At 41.3% G+C, this 20,529-nt stretch overlaps 2 protein-coding genes across 2 annotated transcripts in view; both read right to left on the bottom strand.

The window, feature by feature from the left end:
• Nucleotides 1-20,529, bottom strand: part of LOC136626156 (alpha-2-macroglobulin-like) — a 459,985-nt gene that overhangs the window by 86,454 nt on the left and 353,002 nt on the right. The window lies entirely within an intron of this gene.
• Nucleotides 1-20,529, bottom strand: part of LOC136624976 (alpha-2-macroglobulin-like) — a 250,447-nt gene that overhangs the window by 86,048 nt on the left and 143,870 nt on the right. The window contains exons 17-20 of the mRNA XM_066598904.1: nucleotides 16,014-16,086; nucleotides 11,091-11,316; nucleotides 3,825-3,945; nucleotides 2,798-2,919 (exon numbers count right to left, since the gene is read on the bottom strand). Of these exons, the coding sequence (XP_066455001.1) occupies nucleotides 2,798-2,919; nucleotides 3,825-3,945; nucleotides 11,091-11,316; nucleotides 16,014-16,086 (542 nt within the window). The remainder of the gene's footprint in view (nucleotides 1-2,797; nucleotides 2,920-3,824; nucleotides 3,946-11,090; nucleotides 11,317-16,013; nucleotides 16,087-20,529) is intronic.

Raw genomic sequence — 20,529 nt, 5'->3', positions numbered from 1 at the left:
TAAACTAGCAACCTGAAAAGTACAATTTTATGCAATGTAAGAACCAAAATAACTTTCACGGTATCACTAACTAAGAATAATGGTTGATATGCTGTACTCCTGGAAAATAACAATTCACGTATGATATAATTCACAGTGTAACAATGCACAAAACTTATATGTCAACTAATGAGTCGCAATATGAACGCAGTAAATTGGATCTGAACACTAGTCCATAGATAACTAAACTACAGATTTCCACACAGTCCTTGACACTAGAAGGCTCCTCTGTGTGTAGCAGTGTAAGAGGGTGCAGCGTGGAAGGGGAAAGGAGGCCCCCGTTATAATCTCTCCTGTGCTTTCAGAACCTATAGTTGCTCACTGAGTAGAGGCACAGTACTCTTGAAAGCTCTTCCAGCCACCCACCTCCATTGAGAGTAAACAGGCAATCATTCATAGATGAACAATTGCCTGCTTTCATGGGCTAATAGTCACTTGGTTTTTAGGTGAGCTAAAATCAAACATCTCCAGCAAGTAAGCAATTTGTATGCTTACATGGGATGACAGTTGCCTATAATTGTTCTTTTGAGCAATTACTTGGGTGACTATTGGTCTGTGTAAAGCCACCCTAACACTAATGATTTACTACTAATTGCTAGGCTGCACCTGACTTGCTATTGTTTCAAGTTGTACGTTCTGTTGATGCTATATGTTGCTAATGACACTATACTTCATTGTTGATGTTGTCTTGGCTGGTAAAATATACACTTTTTTATTACTGATGTTGTCCTGGCTGGTAAATTATATGCTTTGTTCAATAAGCAGTTGGTGAAGAATGTGTATTGTACACTTTGATAATGATGCTGACTGTACATTGTAACTTTAGGGCAATGAGTGAACATCCTGGATGGGTATTTGGTACTAAGATTGTGCAGCACAGACCCCTGACCAGGAGGTTATATAAAGAGGTTGCTTACAATAGGTAGAGTAAAAGTGAGAGAATAGTGCTCATTACTAAGATACATCACCCCAGGAACAAATAGTTCATGGAAAAGTGCTGCACAACTCTACATAGTCTCTCCCTCTCCCTCTCTCTCTCTCCCGCCCTCTCCCCAAGCCAGCCACAAACTACCGTTGACATGCACAGCGTTGCAGCGGGGAGGGGCCAAAACTGGGGTGGGGTCGAACACGACATCATGCTTGCTCGAGTAGCGAGCACCATCGAGTATGCTAATACTCGAACGAGCATCAAGCTCGGCAGAGTAAGTTCACTCAACTCAAGCTCTGAGATTATAGGAGAACTAGGCATACTGTTTCCTAGAGGGGTGGCCCTGAAGATTACATTTGCTGAGAGACTAAATCCTGTGAGTGAGATAGAACAGGTGTGTCATGCCCAGAAAGGATCCTACAAGTGGTTAGGGAGTGACAAACCAGATAATCCTTGGGTCATCTACAAAAGATGCCATGTAGTGTGCTGAACATGTGAGGTTGAGGTGTATAGATCGAGAGTGTATATGGTAAGAAGCGTATTGAGGTGTACAGGTGTGTGATGAGCTACGCTTAAGGATAGGGGTGAAAGCCATTCCTGCTAAGTGTAGAATTGATTGATATATCTGTGATAGAGAGAGACTGTGGACCAAAGTAAAACCACAACAGAATGTGAGCAAAGGAATATCTCTACAAACTGCCAAGCTATTCTATAAAGATGTGTAGCCACTAAGGGCTCCCACCCACTAGCGTTTTTTTCTCCACTGCGCTGCGAGAGTAAGTGAAAACACTCGCAGAGCAGTACGAGTAATCGCAGCGATATCGCAGCGTCAGTCTTTTCAATGGGGCCAGTGGCAGCAGCGCTAGCCCCATTGAAAAGATATGGAGAATGCCGCGACTTCTGCCACAGCTGTGACAGGAGTTTCCTTCATCCCCGCGGGGACCGGGGATGAAGCTAAGATATTGCTATTCATGAATGAATAGCTAAGAGCTATCTGCCATTGGCTGAGCGCTCAGCCAATAGCTAAGCAGTAGCTGCTATTGGCTGAGCCCTCAGCCATTCTGCATAGCCCTTTCAGGAGGCGTGGATTTTTAAATCCCCGTCTGCTGAAAGAGCTCAGTAGCAGTGCCGGGGAGCCAGCCGGAGGACACGGCTGACAGCAGGAGAGGTGAGTAACTTTTTTATTATTTTTTTAACCACTTTTTTATGATTATCAGGGAAGGGCTTATATTTCAAGCCCTTCTCCGATAATCATTCTGCAGGGCCTGTCAGAAACCACTGCTTTCAATGGGATCCGTAGCAGTGCCGATCCCATTGAAAGCAATGGGACAGCATGCCGCTGACTTCTGCCCCAGCTGTGACAGCTGTCACAGCTGTGACAGAGGGTTCCTTCATCCCCGCGGTCCCCGCGGGGATGAAGGAAACTCCTTCCACAGCTGTCACAGCTGGGGCAGAAGTTAGCGGCATTCTCCATATCTTTTCAAGGGGGCTAGCGCTGCTGCCGCTGGCCCCATTAAAAAGACTGGCGATGTCGCAGTGATATCCCAGCGATTTTGGAATATCTGCCTGCGTTTTTCTCGCACCGCGATGCGAGACTTTAACTTTAGAATCGTATCGCAGAGGAGAAAAAAACACCAGTGGGTGGGAGCCCTAAGTCTGTTGCCCTCGCTGAGTCACTGGAACCATCATGCTTGTTGCCTCATAGTGAATAAACATTTGTTCTGATTAATACTGCTGTGTCCATGCCATTGTCTGTGCCATTGATAAGTGGGGTCTTAGTAACTCACTCTAGCTTAAAACTCGTAAAGGCTGACATCCTTACAAGCTCACCTTGACTATAATGGTTTTCTCAACAGAATCTTCCCTTTTATCATTTCCTATCAATAAAGGATCCTCGGTACATTTCCCGTCGACCTCTAGAGAACCAGAGTCCACATGTATCTGTAGGGTCTCTGCCAAAGTGAACACTTGAAAATAAATTAGCTATTAATTACAAAATGTCATACTTACATGTATTATGTTATCAATTGCTATGCAACATAAGGGTTTTTTCCAGGACTTGGATATTGGTAACCTACCCTCAGAATAGGTCATCAATATCAGATCACTGGGGTGCGCAGCCCAAAACCCCCACTGATCAGTTGTTTGAAGAGGCCAAGGCACTTGGGTGACCGATGTGGCCTCTTCACTACATAACTGAGGAAAGGTCATCGATATTTTAGTCCTGGCAAATTTTACACTATTTTTAATCTCCTGATATATAAACCTAGATTGGACATGCCTATCTAAAAACACTACATGGATACACATGCATCTGGATATATGTGAATTCACATTAGTTTCTCCCCTAAAAAGCCCACTTAAAATTATTAGTCATTATACCCCTCTTATTACTGCTAATTCAATGCCTATCTTAGCAGTATCAGCCCACTAAATCATGGCAGCCACATGCCCCTCATAGAAGTGCTTATCACAAGCCATTCAAATTTACCTTAAAGGGGTTTTCCCACTAATGACATTAATTACCTATACTGTCGATAGGTCATAAATGTTTTATCACTGGGGATTTGACTACTGGGACCCACATTGATCATGTCCTGGCCCTGCTTAGAAGTGAAAAGATGGAGGTCCTGCATGCCACTCCATTCACACAGGGGATTCAGGGTGCATTATTCTTGTGACTGCTGGGGGTCCCAATGCTTGGACCCCAGCGATCAGACATTTTCTTTCACGAACAGGTGATAATAAAAGTATTTAGTGGATAAACGTCTTTAAGTCTCTTAAGAACTCAACCCTAGTGTAACATGACAGGTTACTTTTAGTTGATAATATTCTGTGGTGCAAATGTATACAGTACTTGGTTTTACTGCGGTGACATCCCAGGTGAAACGGTGAGAATGCCGCTCACAGACACATCTGGCCTGTTCCTTGTTCTTCACTGTTGCAAGATCCTCTGTATCAGGCAACGACACGACAATCTGTTGTAATAAGAATACAATTAAGAAAGAGAAGAAAGAATTATACAATAATCTTTTTTGTATATCGCCAACATTTTAGAAGCATTTTAGAAATGGGGGGAAACATTAATAAAAAGAGTCATTAAATACAGTATGAGGCCTCGGTCACACGGGCGTTTTTCCCGCGATTTGCGGATCGCATGACGGATGCGCATCCGCAAATCGCGTGAACGGGGCCGAAAAATCGTCTGAAAAATCTGCTCCTAGCCGCGTTTCATTAGAAACGGGCCGGAGCAGTGCAGCGCTGTCCAGCGTATTGAATTCAATGGAGCCGGCAATACAGCCATCGAAAGCAATGGGCTGTGGGCGATCTTAAGATGAATTTTCGGGAAGGGCTTAAAAATATAAGCCCTTCCCTGAAAATCATCCAGAAATGTGTAAAAAGTAAAAAAAAAATATATACTCACCTTGTCCCGGCAGACGGAGTTCAGCCGCGGCCGGCCGGCAGTTCTCTTGAACTGCTGTGAGCAGTATTCAGCAGCCGGGGATTTAAAATCCCCGCCTGCTGAATGAGCTGCCTCTGATTGGTCACAACCCTCACCAATCAGAGGCAGCTCTCACTCACCCATTCATGAATTCATGAATGGATGAGTGAGTGCTGCCTCTGATTGGCTCAGCGCAGGGACCAACCAGGGGCAGCTCTCAGCTGTCATTCAATGGGCAAACATCATTCTTCTCTGCCACAGCTGTTACAGCTGTGGCAGAGGAGAATGATTTGTCTAGTATATGTTCTCAATGGGGTCGGCGCTGCTGCTGCCGGCCCCATTGAGCGCATATAGAGAAGAACAGGAATCGCAGATCGCAGATAGGCGCGATCTGCGATTTCTGTTCTATAATAAATCGGATGAGCGCATAAAAAGCGCTCATGTGTCCGATACCATTGCAAAGCAATGGTTCTATAAAAACGTCGATCGCATGCGCATGAGCAGATCGCACCAAAAATCGCCCGTCTGACCGAGGCCTTAGGGGTGAGGGGTCTGTTCTCAAGAGATTACAGCCTCTAAGGAAGCATACACATAGGGGATGGTATGTAGCTATAGGGTGCTATATATACATTGTCTATAAGGTGCTATGTAGCTATATGATGCTATATATAGGACCCTATAGCTGCATAGCACCCTATGTGTATGCTTCCTTATAGTCTGTAAGCTCTTGTGAGCAGGGCCTCTCATCCCTATTGTTCAAGCTTTGCTTGAGTTTAATACTGTATGTTATGACTAGAGATGAGCGAGCACGCTCAGATAAAGCAGTTACTCGAGAGAGCATCACTTTTCTCGAGTAACTGTTTACTGGTCCGAGCAGGTTTGGGGGGGGCAGCAGGGGCTGGGGTTGAGCGGGGGAGGCGGGGAGAGTGAGCGAGATCTTTCCCCCCGCTACCCCACGCCACCCCCCGCTCACCCCTGCCGCCCCCCCCCCCCCCGAGCCTGCTTGGACCAGTAAGCAGTTACCCGAGAAGAGCGATGCTCGCTCAAGTAACTGCTTTATCAGAGCATGCTCGCTCATCTCTAGTTATGACTCATTTTATACCCTTATGTTATGACTCATTATACAACCCTTCAGTTTCTCATTAGAGATTTGTAGTATCCTAATGAGAAACTGAGGTAGTTTTGGCCTTTGAGGAGTTAGGAAGTCTGCCTAACAGGGTATGATAGACCCTTGCTATTGGTTGCCTGCAGTGATTTTTCTTATTGTCCAGTCTGCAAAATGAGATAAATAACAGGATTGGTCAGAAGACAGTGCTATGAAAACAACACAAAGCCTGGGATTGTACGTTTGGTTGCCTAAGAGACGGAAGGTCCTGCTAAGAGTGGGAAAAGTGGAAGAGAAGAGCGTCTAAAGTGGATTGAAAAGTATCCAGAGTCCTCAGCCAAGCCTCAGGACCTCAAGCAAACGACTATGGAACCAAAAGTGAAAGGGCTACTTGGCAACCAAGGCCAAGTTTAGGAAAGTGTGGTTAGCCACTGTACTCAAAAGCCAGGGCTGGAAAACACCTCACAGGTCGACCAGCGTGCTAACGCCATTTCTGCATTTAAAAATTGTTCTCCCCTATTTAAAAAATCCAATTGGGCTCACAGTCAGTTCAGCCAGTGGTTTGATGCTAAATCTCTCTATTGTCTACAGTCTCCCACCATTGCTGCTTATAATCAAATACTCGCTGATATACCTGGCTTCACCCGAGTTAATTTGGTGCAGGTGTTTACGTGTTCTTCGCACTGAAAATTTTATGAAGTTATGGTTACTTCAGAGGAACTGAGGAATACAATATGTATACACAAAGAAGAGCATTAGATTCTCCTCAGACTGCATGTACCGATGTCCCTCTCCTCACTTTTAACTCTGAAAGGTAACAACCCTTTTTATTCAAATTTACCCTCAGACTGGAGGTTGCAGCCCCTTCTTAGCCTTAAAGGCATGCTCCATCCCTGTAGTCCATGGCTGCTTACTTGTGTACTTTACAGCCTTTCAGTATATACACCCAGAGGTCATTTAGATTATTCTCAGTATATACATATAGAAGGGAGGTAGATTCTCCTCAGTATATACATGCAGAAGTCAGTTAGATTGTTTCAGTATATACACACAGAGGTCAATTAGATTCTCCTCAGTAAATTCACATAGAGGTGAGGTAGATTATCTTCAATATATGCACATTGAGGAGCATTAGTTTCTCCTCAGTGTATATATATAATATATATATATATATATATATATATATATATATATATATATATATATATATATTCCTGACGAAGTGCCTACACTTGGCACGGAAACGCGTTGAACTAACTGAAAGTGTATAAAATCATTGAACCAACTGAAAGTGTATAAAATCATTGAATCATTGAAATCATCATAAATACAATTTTGATGGACCAACTACTAATCAATAATTGATGAATCATCATAATTACAACCCTGATGTTTACAATTTTTAGCAATAAGTACAGTTAGTATATGAGCAGTCATAGAGGGATTCCTGCAATCCTCTCTGTCACTGTGAATCTTAGATGCTCCTACATTAGGCATTGATGATTAATGATTTCTACGTATATTGTCTGATAAATCGGACCAAGTGTGCCATCCAATATTGCAAGGGGGAACAAGTTACAGCTTGGCAGTGCAGGACAGGCTGCGAGCGGAGGTCCAATGTGGAAAGCTGGGTCTGTCACTCTGTCTATAGGAGAAAGAAACACCCTCCAGACGCCTCAGGAGGGATTAGTGACAGAACCCTGTGGGTTGCGAACCCTATTTACTTTTGTGGACTGTATATAATTTCCTTGTGTGCTGTGAAATAAAGGCTGGCAGGAGCCAGATTTGATGAAAAACTTCTGTTTCTGGAACATAATTCGTGTGAGGTGGCCATTCCGGTAGATATATATAGAGATACATACATATATATATATATATATATATATATATATATATATATATATATACGAAAGCCCTCACTCACTCACTCACTGGCCACTAATTCTCCAACTTCCCGATGTCGTAGAAACATGAAATTTGGCAAAAGCATAAATTATGTCCAACATAGGAGTAGTAAAAGGGTCCCAACTTGATTATTCAATTCTAGCGCAAAAGAACCAGCATCCAAATTTTACGTATGGAATCTAATTCTCTCACTTCCCGATGTCGTAGAAACATGAAATTTGGCATGAGCATTGATTATGTCATAAATAGGAGAATCTAATGGGTCCCAACTCAATTATTCAATTTTAAGCGCAAAAGAATTAGCATCCAAATTTTACATACATAATCTAATTCTCTGACTTGAAAATTGGCACGAGCATTGATTATTATGTCATAAATAGGAAAAGATAATGGGACCCAACTCGATTATTTAATTCTAAGCACAAAAGAATTAGCGTCCAAATTTTACATATGGAATCTAATTCTCTTACTTCCCAATGTCGTAGAAACATGAAATTTGGCACAATCATAGCTTATGTCTTAAATACGAAACATTAATGGGTCCTAACTTGATTATTGAATTCTAGCGCAAAAAAATTTGCATCCAAATTTTATGTGTGTAATCTAATGCTCTCACTTTCCTATGTCGTAGAAACATGAAATTTGGCAAGAGCATTGATTATGTCATAAATAGGATAAGCTAATGGGTCCCAACTTGATTATTCAATTCTAAGCACAAAAGAATTAGCATCCAAATTTTACGTACAGAATCTAATTCTCTCACTTCCCGATGGCGTAGAAACATGAAATTTGGAATTAACATTGATTATGTCATAAATAGGAAAAGTTAATGGGTCCCAACTCGATTTTTCAATTCTAGCGCAAAAGAACTAGCGTCCAAATTTTACGTACGTAATCTAATTCTCTCACTTCCCAATGTCATAGAAATTTGAAATTTGGCACAAGCATTGATTATGTCATAAATAGGAAATGTTAATGGGTCCCAACTCGATTATTCAATTATAAGTGCAAAAGAATTAGCATCCAAATTTTACATACATAATCTAATTCTCTTATTTCCCGATGTCATAGAAACTTGAAATTTGGCACAAGCATAGATTGTCATAAATGGGAAACGTTAATGGGTCCCAACTCGATTATTCAATTATAAGCGCAAAATAATTAGCGTCCAAATTTTACATATAGAATCTAATTCTCTCACTTCCTGATGTCATAGAAACATGAAATTTGGCACGCGCATTGATTATGCCATAAATAGGAAAAGTAAATGGCTCCCAACTCGATTATTCAATTCTAGCGCAAAAGACTTAGAGTCCAAATTTTACATACGGAATCTAATTTTCTCAGTTGAAATTTGGCACGAGCTTTGATTATTATGTCATTAATAGGAAAAGTTAATGGGTCCCAACTAGAGATGAGCGAGTATACTCGCTAAAGGCAATTGCTCGAGCGAGCATTGCCTTTAGCGAGTATCTCCCCACTCGAGACCAAAGGTTCGGGTGCCGGCACGGGGGAGCAGTGAGTAGCGGCAGTCAGCAGGAGGGAGCGGGGGGGAGAGAGGGAGTGAGAGATCTCCCCTCCGTTCCGCCCCGCTCTCTCCCGCACCTCTCTGCCCGCTGCCGGCACCCGAACCTTTGGTCTCGAGCGGGCAGGTAATCGCTAAAGGCAATGCTCGCTCGAGCAATTGCCTTTAGCGAGTATACTCACTCATCTCTAGTCCCAACTCGATTATTTAATTCTAAGCGCAAAAGAATTAGCGTCCAAATTTTACATACAGAATATAATTCTCTCACTTCCCGATGTCGTAGAAACATAAAATTTGGCACGAGCATTGATTATGTCATAAATAGGAGAGTCTAATGGATCCCAACTCGATTATTCAATTCTAAGCACAAAACAATTAGCATCCAAATTTTACGTACGGAATCAAATTCTCTCACTTCACGATAGCGTAGAAACATGAAATTTGGCACGAGCATTGAGTTTGTCATAAATAGGAAAAGCTAATGGGTCCCAATTCGATCATTTAATTCTAGTGCAAAAGAATTGGCGTCCAAATTTTACGTACGTAATCTAATTCTCTCACTTCCCAATGTTATAGAAATTTGGCATGAGCATTGATTATGTCATAAATAGGAAAAGTTAATGGGTCCCAACTCGATTATTGAATTCTAAGCGCAAAAGAATTAGCGTCCAAATTTTACGTACGTAATCTAATTCTCTCACTTCCCTATGTCATAGAAACTTGAAATTTGGCATAAGCATTGATTGTGTCATAAATAGAAAAAGTTAATGGGTCCCAACTCAATCATTCAATTATAGCGCAAAAGAATTAGCGTCCAAAGTTTACGTATGGAATCTAATTCTCTCACTTCCTGATGTCATTTTATATAAAGGAAATGTTGCATGGTTACCTCCACGTGGTGTTTCCTGGGTAACGCAAAGAATCATGCAAAATAGTGAACATATATTTTTCCTCGGTATCTCTAAAGTAACGACGACTTCATAAGATTTTCCATGTGAACACCAGATAAACACCAGTACCAAATTAACTCGGGCTGGGTATATCAACTAGTGTATATATATATATATATATATATATATATATATATATATATATATATATAATGACTTTTAAGGGCTAATGAAAATACATGATGTTATAGCTAGTTTGGGTTCTTCCTCATGGAATAGATCTAAAGAAACATCCATTTACAGAATATATACATACATATGAAAAGGCACAGGCATGATATGATTAATTTGCACTTAAATAAATACCACAACAGGAACAGTAGAGGAATAAATACTTAATTAGTCCACTGATACATATATACACACACACATATATATATATATATGTCTCTGTGACATGTCAAAAGCTAGTTAACCCATTAGTGACCAGCCTATGTTGTGCCTTAAGGATCAATCAATTTTCATTGCCACATTTGTGAGAGCGGTAAATATATATCCCTTTTGCATCCATCTTGTATGCTTCTGTCTGTTATATCATAAACCTTGTGATTTCTGATTAACTAACAGCATTCCAGACATCTTAGCCTTGCTGAAGTGGTAAACAAAAACAGACTGGCGACCTTGACATTATCAGCACTAGTTTCCTTAGAACATATTCTGTTTTACTTAAATAGAGATGCAATGCTAATAAAGATCAGATGACTTCCTATTACATTCAAAGTGTGAATGTTCGCACATTAACACTTAATTTGGCTACCTGAAAATATACCAACTTGGAAATATTTATGCTAACACTTTGTAAGAGCCAAAACGTGTTGGAAAACCATATAAGAGTGTGGTTTTTTTTAGCCGAATTTCATATTTTAATGGCACTGTTCTGGGGTATATATAACGCATTGTATATGTTTTATTACAATTTTGAGGGTAATATGGAAAAAACATCGAGAACATCGATTTGTAAACCACACAATCCTTTTAAATGTTTATATATTTGATGTATATATGTATTTTAAACTTGCAGCAACTAATTATAAGGAGTGGTTTTATATTTGAATGATTTATGGTAATTTCACTATAATTGCTTCATATTCCTTGAAATAAACACGAATCTACTGCTCTACAAGAAAATGGACGCCATCAAATATTTTGGGGTCAAAATTTTAGTAATGTATTTTTATATAATTCTTTTTTCTTACCAGAAGACATTTCTTCATATAGCTGAAGACCATGGCCGTTATTGTAAATGTCTCTCCTTGGACTACAGAGTACGGGACAATCAAATCAATGAAGTAAGGCTGGAATGTTGTGAGCTCTACGTCCTTAACACTGGCAAAACCAGTCTTGCCCAAGCAGAAGGCATCAGTTACCCACGTAGTGACACTGTGTGGAGTAGTTCGATTCAGTACAAAGTGTCCATCTGAGCTGTAAAACAAATACGTTGCAATAAATGAAATAATATTAATCATTACAAACAGAATTTAGCAGAATTGCATGTAGTAGCAAGGCAGAGCTCCACCCACAAAATTACTTCCCGGCAATCTAACAACAATAAAGTAAGTCGCCCCTTATTCCTCCATATTTACCACTCAGACACCTAATGAAGTGATCGCTTATCATAGAAGCAACCAAACCCATGTTTATCTACCGGCCTAGTGTAAAAACCATACAGTGGTTATAAATGCATTTCCATGCAGTCGTGGGAGGTCTATGTATTACAACTATAATACAAACTGCTAAAATGCAACTGCATGACAGATAACTTAAGGTAACCAGATGTCCCGATTTAGGCAGGGCAGTCCTGCTTTGGGAGCCTGTATTCAGCTTTCCCCCAGGTCCCAAGCAGGACAGATATTTGTACCGCTTTCAAAATGTCTGGTCACCCTGAAAGTGATTACCAACCGGGGTGCTGCGGCTCCTCGGCTGGTAATCACTCAGCAGCGCCATTGCGAGATGCACACACTGATGACAGTGTTCCTCAGGAGGGGAAGAGAGAGGAGGAGGTGCTGCTATGGGTGCTCACAATTCCACCCACAGCAGCAGCAAGAAGAGAAGCAGCAGTGCTCTGAAGACCTAGAGAAGATAAGTATATGAGTTTTGGGGGGTGGGGTTCTATTACTACTCGAACTACTGTAGGGGTCACAGTTACTACTGGGGTCAGTATTGGGGACACTATTAGTAATAGTGCCTCCTCTATCATCGCTGGTAGCAATAGTATTACTACTGAGGCGACTGTGGGGGACACTGACTACTGAGTCCTATATGGGGATCACCATTACTACTGCGGCTTACATAGGTGACACTATTATTACTGGGGCCACTGTGGGGGTCACTATTACTATTGAGGTCAATATAGGGGACACTAATGCTACTAAGGCCACTCTGCACATGGCAGTGTACCTCAAGCTGACGTAGGGTATGTTTACATTCCGCAGCAGAAATTTCTGTGGCAAATTACGCAGCATTTCTGCATCCCAAAAACAGTCAAAATCCAAACCACTGGTTTGGATTTTGACTGGAAATCACAGGCATATCCGTCAGTGATTTGATACTATGTGGCACTCCCCTTCAACTCCTCCAAAGGCTTCCCACAGCCAGCGCCCCCTAGCTTCCAGGTTCTCAGAAACCTGGTCAGGTAGGGCGACGCTGGTCAGGTGAGGTCACTACAGACTGCTGGGAACTGTAAGCAAGGGAGCGCTGATATCATGAAGTGGGTGAAGGGAAGCGCCGCATAATACTTCCAGTCAAAATCCACAGCAATGGTACAGATTTTGACTGTATTTTGGATGTGGAAATGCTGCATCATTTCCTCCCTTTCTTTTTTTAACCCCTTAGTGACCAAGCCTGTTTGCTCCTTAATGACCAGGCCAAATTTTGCAAATCTGACACGTGTCACTTTAACATGGAAAAACACCAGAAAGGTTTTGCATATCCAAGCGATTCTGACATTGCTTTTTCGCCACATGTTGTACTTCATTTAGGCGGAAAAAAAAGACCGATAGAATTTGTGTTTATTTATTAAAAGTGCCAAAATTGGGAAAATTTTGAAAAAATCTTCATTTTTTCACATTTCCAACTGCAATATATCAAATATGTGCAAACATAATATAGAAATTTTTGCTAAGATATATATTTCCATCTATTTACTTTATTTTGGGTGCACAATGGAAAAACTTTCGTTTTTTTTTAACCATTTAGTAGACGTACAAATTTAACATTACTTTTCAGCATTTTGAGGTACACTTTGTTTTCCTACACCAAGCCAAGATTGGAAAGGCTCATAGGAGTCAAAATGATAGATACCCCCACAAGTGACCCCATTTTAAAAACTGCACCCCTTAACGTATTCACTGAGGGGTGTCATGAGTATTTTAACCCCACAGTTTTTTTTAGGAGTCAATGCAATTTAGAGGAGAAAAACTAAAATTTCATATTTTTGCAAATATGTCATTTTAAAGACAGGACTTTTTTCTATAGTACACATGAAAATGAGGATTTGCACCCCAGAATGGATACCCCTGTTTGTCCCGTGCTCAGAAACATACCCATTGTGGCCCTAGTATTATGTCTGTATGCACAATTGGGCCCAAAATGAAAGGAGCAACCGGTGGCTTTCGGAACAGAGATTTTGCTTGAAGGAGATTTAGGCCCTATTACACACTTGTAGAGCCATTGAGTGACCAAAACGATGGAGAACCCCCACAAGTGACCCCATTTTGAAAAGTAGACCCCTTAACAAATTTATCTAGGGGTACGATGACTTTTTTGATTTCACAATTTTTGAATGAATCTAAGCCAAGCAGAAGGAAAAAATTATGATTTTCATTTTTTGGGCAATTGTGTCAATTTAAAAACAGTTTTTTTGTACAGCGCACATAGGAATGAAGACGTTCACCCCAAAATAGATACCCCCGTTTGTCCCGTGTTCAGAAACAAACCGATTGTGGCCCTAATCTACTTAAAGGAAATATGGCTAGGCCTAAAATGGAAGGAGCACCCGTTGGATTTCAGGGTACAACGGAATAAATTCCAGGCCCCATTGCCCACTTGTAGAGCCATTGAGCGGCCAAAATGATAGAGAACCCCCACAAATGACCCCATTTTGAAAACTAGACCCCTTAGCAAATTTATCTAGGGGTGTACTGCGTATTTTGACCCCACAGTATTTGAATGAATCTAAGCAAAGCAAAAGGAAAAAATTACAATTTTCATTTTTTTGGCAATTTTGTCAAATTAAAAACTGGTTTTTTTGTACAATGTACATAGGAATGAAGATGTTCACCCCAAAATGGATACCCCCGTTTGTCCCGTGTTCTCTTTTCTGCGAGTGGATTACACAATTCCAACCCACTAATGTGAGCGGAATTGTGTAATCCAATGCGATTGATCTGCATATTACCGCAGATCAGACGCATGCGGAATCCGTAATTCCTATCCGGTCATGTGAGACTGACCTATGTTAGATCGCTACTTTTTTATTACGTGACCGGGGACCACTCAACGAGGCTACCCGTCACTGCTCCAGGCTCTCAGCGACTGTTGGTCGCCGAGAGCAAGGAGATTTTAAGTTTCCTGGGCTCCCCGACTCCTGCGCATGTGTCCGGTATTTTGCCGGCGGTCACATGTGCAGAATCCGGGTAAGTTCACGGATGAGGATCGCTTTGGGGTGCAAATACGGAGGCCTCCAGTAAAAAGTTTCATCTCCTCTCACCGATCGCATTGGTGAGGGGAGATGAAACTAACTTTTTTTTTTACTTTTACGTGATCGCCATTATCCATTGGATGACGGCGAACACGTGGTCAGGAACCGCTCACCGCGGCCCCCCGTGAAATTTCCAGGCTCTTGGCTAAGTTTTGTAGCCAAGAGCAGGGAGATTTTAAGTTATCCTGTCAATCCACGGCTTTTGCGCATGCGTCCGCCGCTTTGGCGACGGCCACGTGCGCAGAAGCTGTGGTAAGGTCCGCAGATGAATTTGGGGGCCTTAGGTACGTAATTTCATCCTCCCTCATGGACATGATCCGTGAGGGGAGATGAAATGTAAGCGTTTTAAACTTTTTTTTTTACTTTTTAAACTTTTTTTTAAACTTTTTTACACTTTCTTTTTATTACTTTTTTTTACTTTAAATGATCACTGCTATCCATTGGATAACAGTGATCATCTTTGCAGTGACATCCCTCTGCTCCTGGCTACACATGGCAGCCAGGAGCAGAGGGTTTTTAAATTTCCTGGGTCCTGAGCCCCTCTGTGCACGCGCCCGATGTCAATCATCGGGAGCGCATGCGCAGAAGGGGACTCAGGTCCCGGAAGACCGGGACACCGCTGAGGACCGGGGGTGAGTATTTTCACCTCCCCTCATGGATCCGATCCATGAGGAGAGGTGAAATTAACCTTACTTTTACTTTTTTTTTTAACTTTTTCACGATCGGTGCTATCAGGAGCTGGGAACCAGGAGATTTTAAACTCCCCGGGGTCCCCATTCTTCTGCGCATGCGCGTGACGTCATTCGTCTGGCGCGCATGCGCAGAAGAGCCGCCCGGGTCCCGGAGGACCCATTCTCCGCAGCAGACATCAGGGAAGCCGGGTGAGAAATTTCAACTGCCCTGATGGATCGGATCCATCAGGGCAGCTGAATCTTTAACTTTTTAAACTTTTTTTAAAAAACTTTTTTGCGATAGGCGCTATCCATTGGATAGCGCCGATCGCAATGCCGGTGGGGACTGCCCGCAGCCCAGGATGACAGCTCCATGCCATCGGCTATCTGCGGGCACCGACAGCATGGAGCTGTCACGTCCAGAGCCCACAGGGCTTTATTCTCTGCAGGATGCATGTTTTTACGTCCTCAGAGAATAAAGCCCACTTGGGCAGGATGTAAAAAGACTATGGGCTGGTCGTTAAGGGGTTAAATGTCCCTGTACTTTTTATAACAGCAAACATTAAAATCATACGTTGTGAGAAGCCCCACCACTTGACCACACCCCTCTGTCCCACTTTGACCCTGGGAAAATCTGGTCACCTTAGATAACTGAAACTAGCCAAATACATCATTGGTAAAAGGTCAGCCTAAATTATTAAACCTATATAATATTACATAAGGTGGCATTATTATTATTATGTACTCACCCCACAGGAGCTAGCTCAAATAACCAGCTGTCTGAAAAGTCTCTTCGTGTGAAACGGGCTAGATTGTCTTTATCTTTTCCAAGAAAATGAAAGATTACAATAAAATAAATACATGATATAATTAAAGGTATAACATGGCAAGGTTCTAAACTTAACGTATGCGAAAAAAAAAATTTGCTCACAAACTGCACAGAATAATATCAAACATAGGAAGCAAAATAGTGCAGAATGAAAATGTATGCAAAGATGTAATCAGGCTTGGACTGGCCCACAGGAGAATAGCTGAATCCCACACTTGTGCTATACAGATAGTGTATAGCATCTCAGCCAATCTATACTTTCATTTAAGACACTGGCTAGTATAGTGGGCTTACTAGTGGGTAATTATGATTGTTTTGGGCATGATTTGCAGTATTGAGTAGTGACATGCTGAATAACACACAGAGCTATATATTCTGCTTAACTTGTAGTAAACACGGTGTTATTATTAAGTCAGACAGGGAGATGAGGTAATTCTCTTCAACACACAGTGAGTAACAAATGATATCTCCTGTGAATTGCCCGTGAATTATATATAATTTGCAGCAATTAAGATACTTGTGTATAACACATTCATATAGAGGATGCTTACTCTGAATTTCTTTTCTCCATCCCTCTTCATATGTGCATCTCTTTATCTCCTTCCCTTCATGTCAGCTCTCTTTTATTTCTCCTGTCCTCTGCATCTCAGCATCTCCTCTTCTCCTCACTGCGATAGCTCACTCTCCCTGTGATAGCAGACTCCCCTCTACTCACTGTCACTGCTAACTCTCCTTCTCTGCTTCTCTCTGTTTCTCCCCTTCTCTCCTGCTTCTCCCTTTCTTCTCCCCCTTTCTCTTTTCTGTGACCGTTGTGTCCCCCTATATTTCGCCTCAGTCACCTGACCAGTCTATCTGTAGTCAATCACAATCTATTTGGTTGCTAGGCTACCTGCATCACTTGAGTCTCTAGGCATTTTCTCTATCCTGTGCAGCTGAATAAAAACGACCTAACTGGTTGCTAGGTTACCTGCATCACCTGTGCAAAATGACTCAGATTAAACCCCTATAGCCAGTTATTATATTACCGGTCCTCAAAACTAAACAGCGCTATGTAGTGCCCTTTTTGAGGTCACTACATCTGCACTATACAGATAGCGTATAGCATCTCAGCCAACCTATATTTAATTTAAGACACTGACTAGTTTATATATTTACTGTATATAGATACATTGTCTAGCTGAGATGACATTTTGGTGCACTGACAGACTGGTTGATATTCTCTCTCCTGGACCCCATCGTCTTTATGTTACTACAGGGACCTCCAGCAACAAACATCTTGCAGGTTTGTTTTACTGCCTGCAGCCTAGAAGTACCTAAGCTAGTATTACTGGCTCACAGAGTCCAGAGGGCCACTAGTCAAAAGCAAGAATCAGACAGGAGATTATTGAGAGGCCCGCTAGGACAGAAGCAGTATGAGGCAAGGGCCAGGCAGAAGGCTACTACTGAAAAAAGTATGTGTCCCCTTTCTCCCATTTCTTTCATCACTTCCCCCTCCATAGGGTACTATAACTCCCAGCATGCCATGCCAATTGAATCCCCTCAGACCTACTGTTTTGTGATACAACTGTGTGTCGATACAGTTTTAGTCATGCTGTGACTGTAATGCATGATTTCAACTTTTACAATACACGCCATGAATGCCATCTCTGGAATCCTACCCTATGGGGGTTCATCAATTCCCACTTGTCATATTCTCCATATACTGTACATCATTGGAGATATGGCAGCACACAAATGCAGCCACCTTTTCATTGATGTTGTTAGAGCAGTAAATATGTACCCATTTTGTCTTCTTGTATCCATCTTATATGCTTCAGTATGTTATATCATTTTATTTTCTGTTATGAGAACTTTGCAGATGTACTGGACAATCAAGGTTGTTGAGCTACTTGAGACAAGAAAACTAGACTGATGGCCTTGGTGTTATCAGTACCAATTCTCAAAGACAAAGTCAAAGACAAAGTTCTATCCTATTTTGTACACATTTGTTTTGAGAAACTTATTATGCACGATATAATATGTTGTGTTCTATTTTACCCTAGAAAATTGAGATGTACTGCTAATAAAGAGAGAGAGAGATGCTTTCAAATCACATCTGGTGTGTGATTTATAAGCTTCCTGAATGCTTGAGCATTTAACTATTAATTTGGATACCTAAAAACATAACATAACAAATAGGAAGCTTTTGCTAACAAATTGGCAGTGGAATATCTTACTCCAGATCCCAGCAAAGAATTCAGTGATTTTCTCGTCTCTGGGAACGACAGACAGAGCGCTCTATAAACGGAAAGGTAAGAAATCGTATTTCTTACAAAATTATCCATCCTCCCCTGCGGTTAGGATTGTCCACTTTACTGTCCAAGGAGTGCAGTACTGTTATGCTTTGAGATGCATGTCAAAAAATCTGACAGATGGCATGTTTTTGGGTAAGAAAACTGTATTAAATGGGGAACAGGTGTTCAGTGTGTGTGTGTGTGTGTGTGTGTGTGTGTGTAGTGTGAACCTGTCAAAAAAGGACATTTTTCAGTGTTATTGTCTTGACCCTGTGAATGTGCATGATTTTTACACCAGGCTGTTTTTGCCAAGGAAATCTATGATACTTTGTAACTACTAGAACAGCTTTTGTACCCTTGTGTTAAAATGCATATTGTCATATATTATCCTGGGATAAGAGGGTGGATGAAGGTTGCAGTAGTAATTTAATAAATCTGAGAGGAAAAGGTAGAAAAAGATTGTTGTGTGATCAATCATTAATCAGTACTAAATCTATGTTATATGGTTGATTTTACAAATAGTTAAAAAGATGGATTTCTTTTAAGGTTCTTTGTTTTAGTAAAGGAAAGCGAGTGAAGCATCAACTCCCAAGTGGTGAGGGGTATGCTTTGTACTCTGCTGACTTGTTAAAAAAATTTAGAAATAATAATCCCTGTGAAAATGTTGTGTCGTGTGTCCTTAGATTGCAATGCAACATTGTATAAGGTGTATATGATGTGCAACATTCCTTAGAAACCAACTTGGACATTACCACTTGACTTATGTTGGGGGACCAGTATAATCTTACATGACAGGAGGCCACTATACAGTAGACAGGCAATATATTTACATAATAAATCTACACATGAGACCTGAACCTCGAGCCATAGGAAACATCTCAGAATTTGTAACAAACTTATAACAAATTTGTAAACGGATGAGGACACATTGTTATGTGCAGCAACATACCTGTTCCAGGACGTTATGTACGTGACAAGGGTTACGAGACTAACTAAAAACGTCAGACTGTATTAGGGGACAAATCAATAGACTGTGGAGAGACTGGAAGTATCATAAGAAACAGATGGCAGTGTTCTACTTTTAATTTGCATGATGTACCCTTGCCACAGGCTGTTGCCAGTCCTTGGATATTTTATCCACATAAGATAATTACAGTTAGGGCCAGAAATGTTTGGACAGTAACACAATTTTCGCGAGTTGGGCTCTGCATGCCACCGCATTGGATTTGAAATGAAGCCTCTACAGCAGAATTCAAGTGCAGATTGTAACGTTTAATTTAAAGGGTTGAACAAAAATATCTGATAGAAAATGTAGAAATTGTACACATTTCTTTACAAACACTCCACATTTTAGGAGCTCAAAAGTAATTGGACAAATAAACATAACCCAAACAAAATTTTTTTTTTTATTCAATATTTTGTTGCGACTCCTTTGGAGGCAATCACTGCCTTAAGTCTGGAACCCATGGACATCACCAAACGCTGGGTTTCCTCCTTCTTAATGCTTTGCCAGGCCTTTACAGCCGCAGCCTTCAGGTCTTGCTTGTTTGTGGGTCTTTCCGTCTGAAGTCTGGATTTGAGCAAGTGAAATGCATGCTCAATTGGGTTAAGATCTGGTGATTGACTTTGCCATTGCAGAATGTTCCACTTTTTTGCACTCATGAACTCCTGGGTAGCTTTGGCTGTATGCTTGGGGTCATTGTCCATCTGTACTGTGAAGCGCCGTCCGATCAACTTTGCAGCATTTGGCTGAATCTGGGCTGAAAGTATATCCCGGTACACTTCAGAATTCATCCGGCTACTCTTGTCTGCTGTTATGTCATCAATAAACACAAGTGACCAAGTGCCATTGAAAGCCATGCATGCCCATGCCATCACGTTGCCTCCACCATGTTTTACAGAGGATGTGGTGTGCCTTGGATCATGTGCCGTTCCCTTTCTTCTCCAAACTTTTTTCTTCCCATCATTCTGGTACAGGTTGATCTTTGTCTCATCTGTCCGTAGAATACTTTTCCAGAACTGGGCTGACTTCTTGAGGTGTTTTTCGGCAATTTAACTCTGGCCTGTCTATTTTTGGAATTGATGAATGGTTTGCATCTAGATGTGAACCCTTTGTATTTACTTTCATGGAGTCTTCTCTTTACTGTTGACTTAGAGACAGAT

This window comes from Eleutherodactylus coqui, chromosome 4 (assembly GCF_035609145.1).
Source record: "Eleutherodactylus coqui strain aEleCoq1 chromosome 4, aEleCoq1.hap1, whole genome shotgun sequence".
In the NCBI taxonomy this organism is placed as follows: domain Eukaryota; kingdom Metazoa; phylum Chordata; class Amphibia; order Anura; family Eleutherodactylidae; genus Eleutherodactylus; species Eleutherodactylus coqui.
Note: the sequence above shows the minus strand (reverse complement) of the source record. Positions and strands in the feature narration are given on the sequence as shown.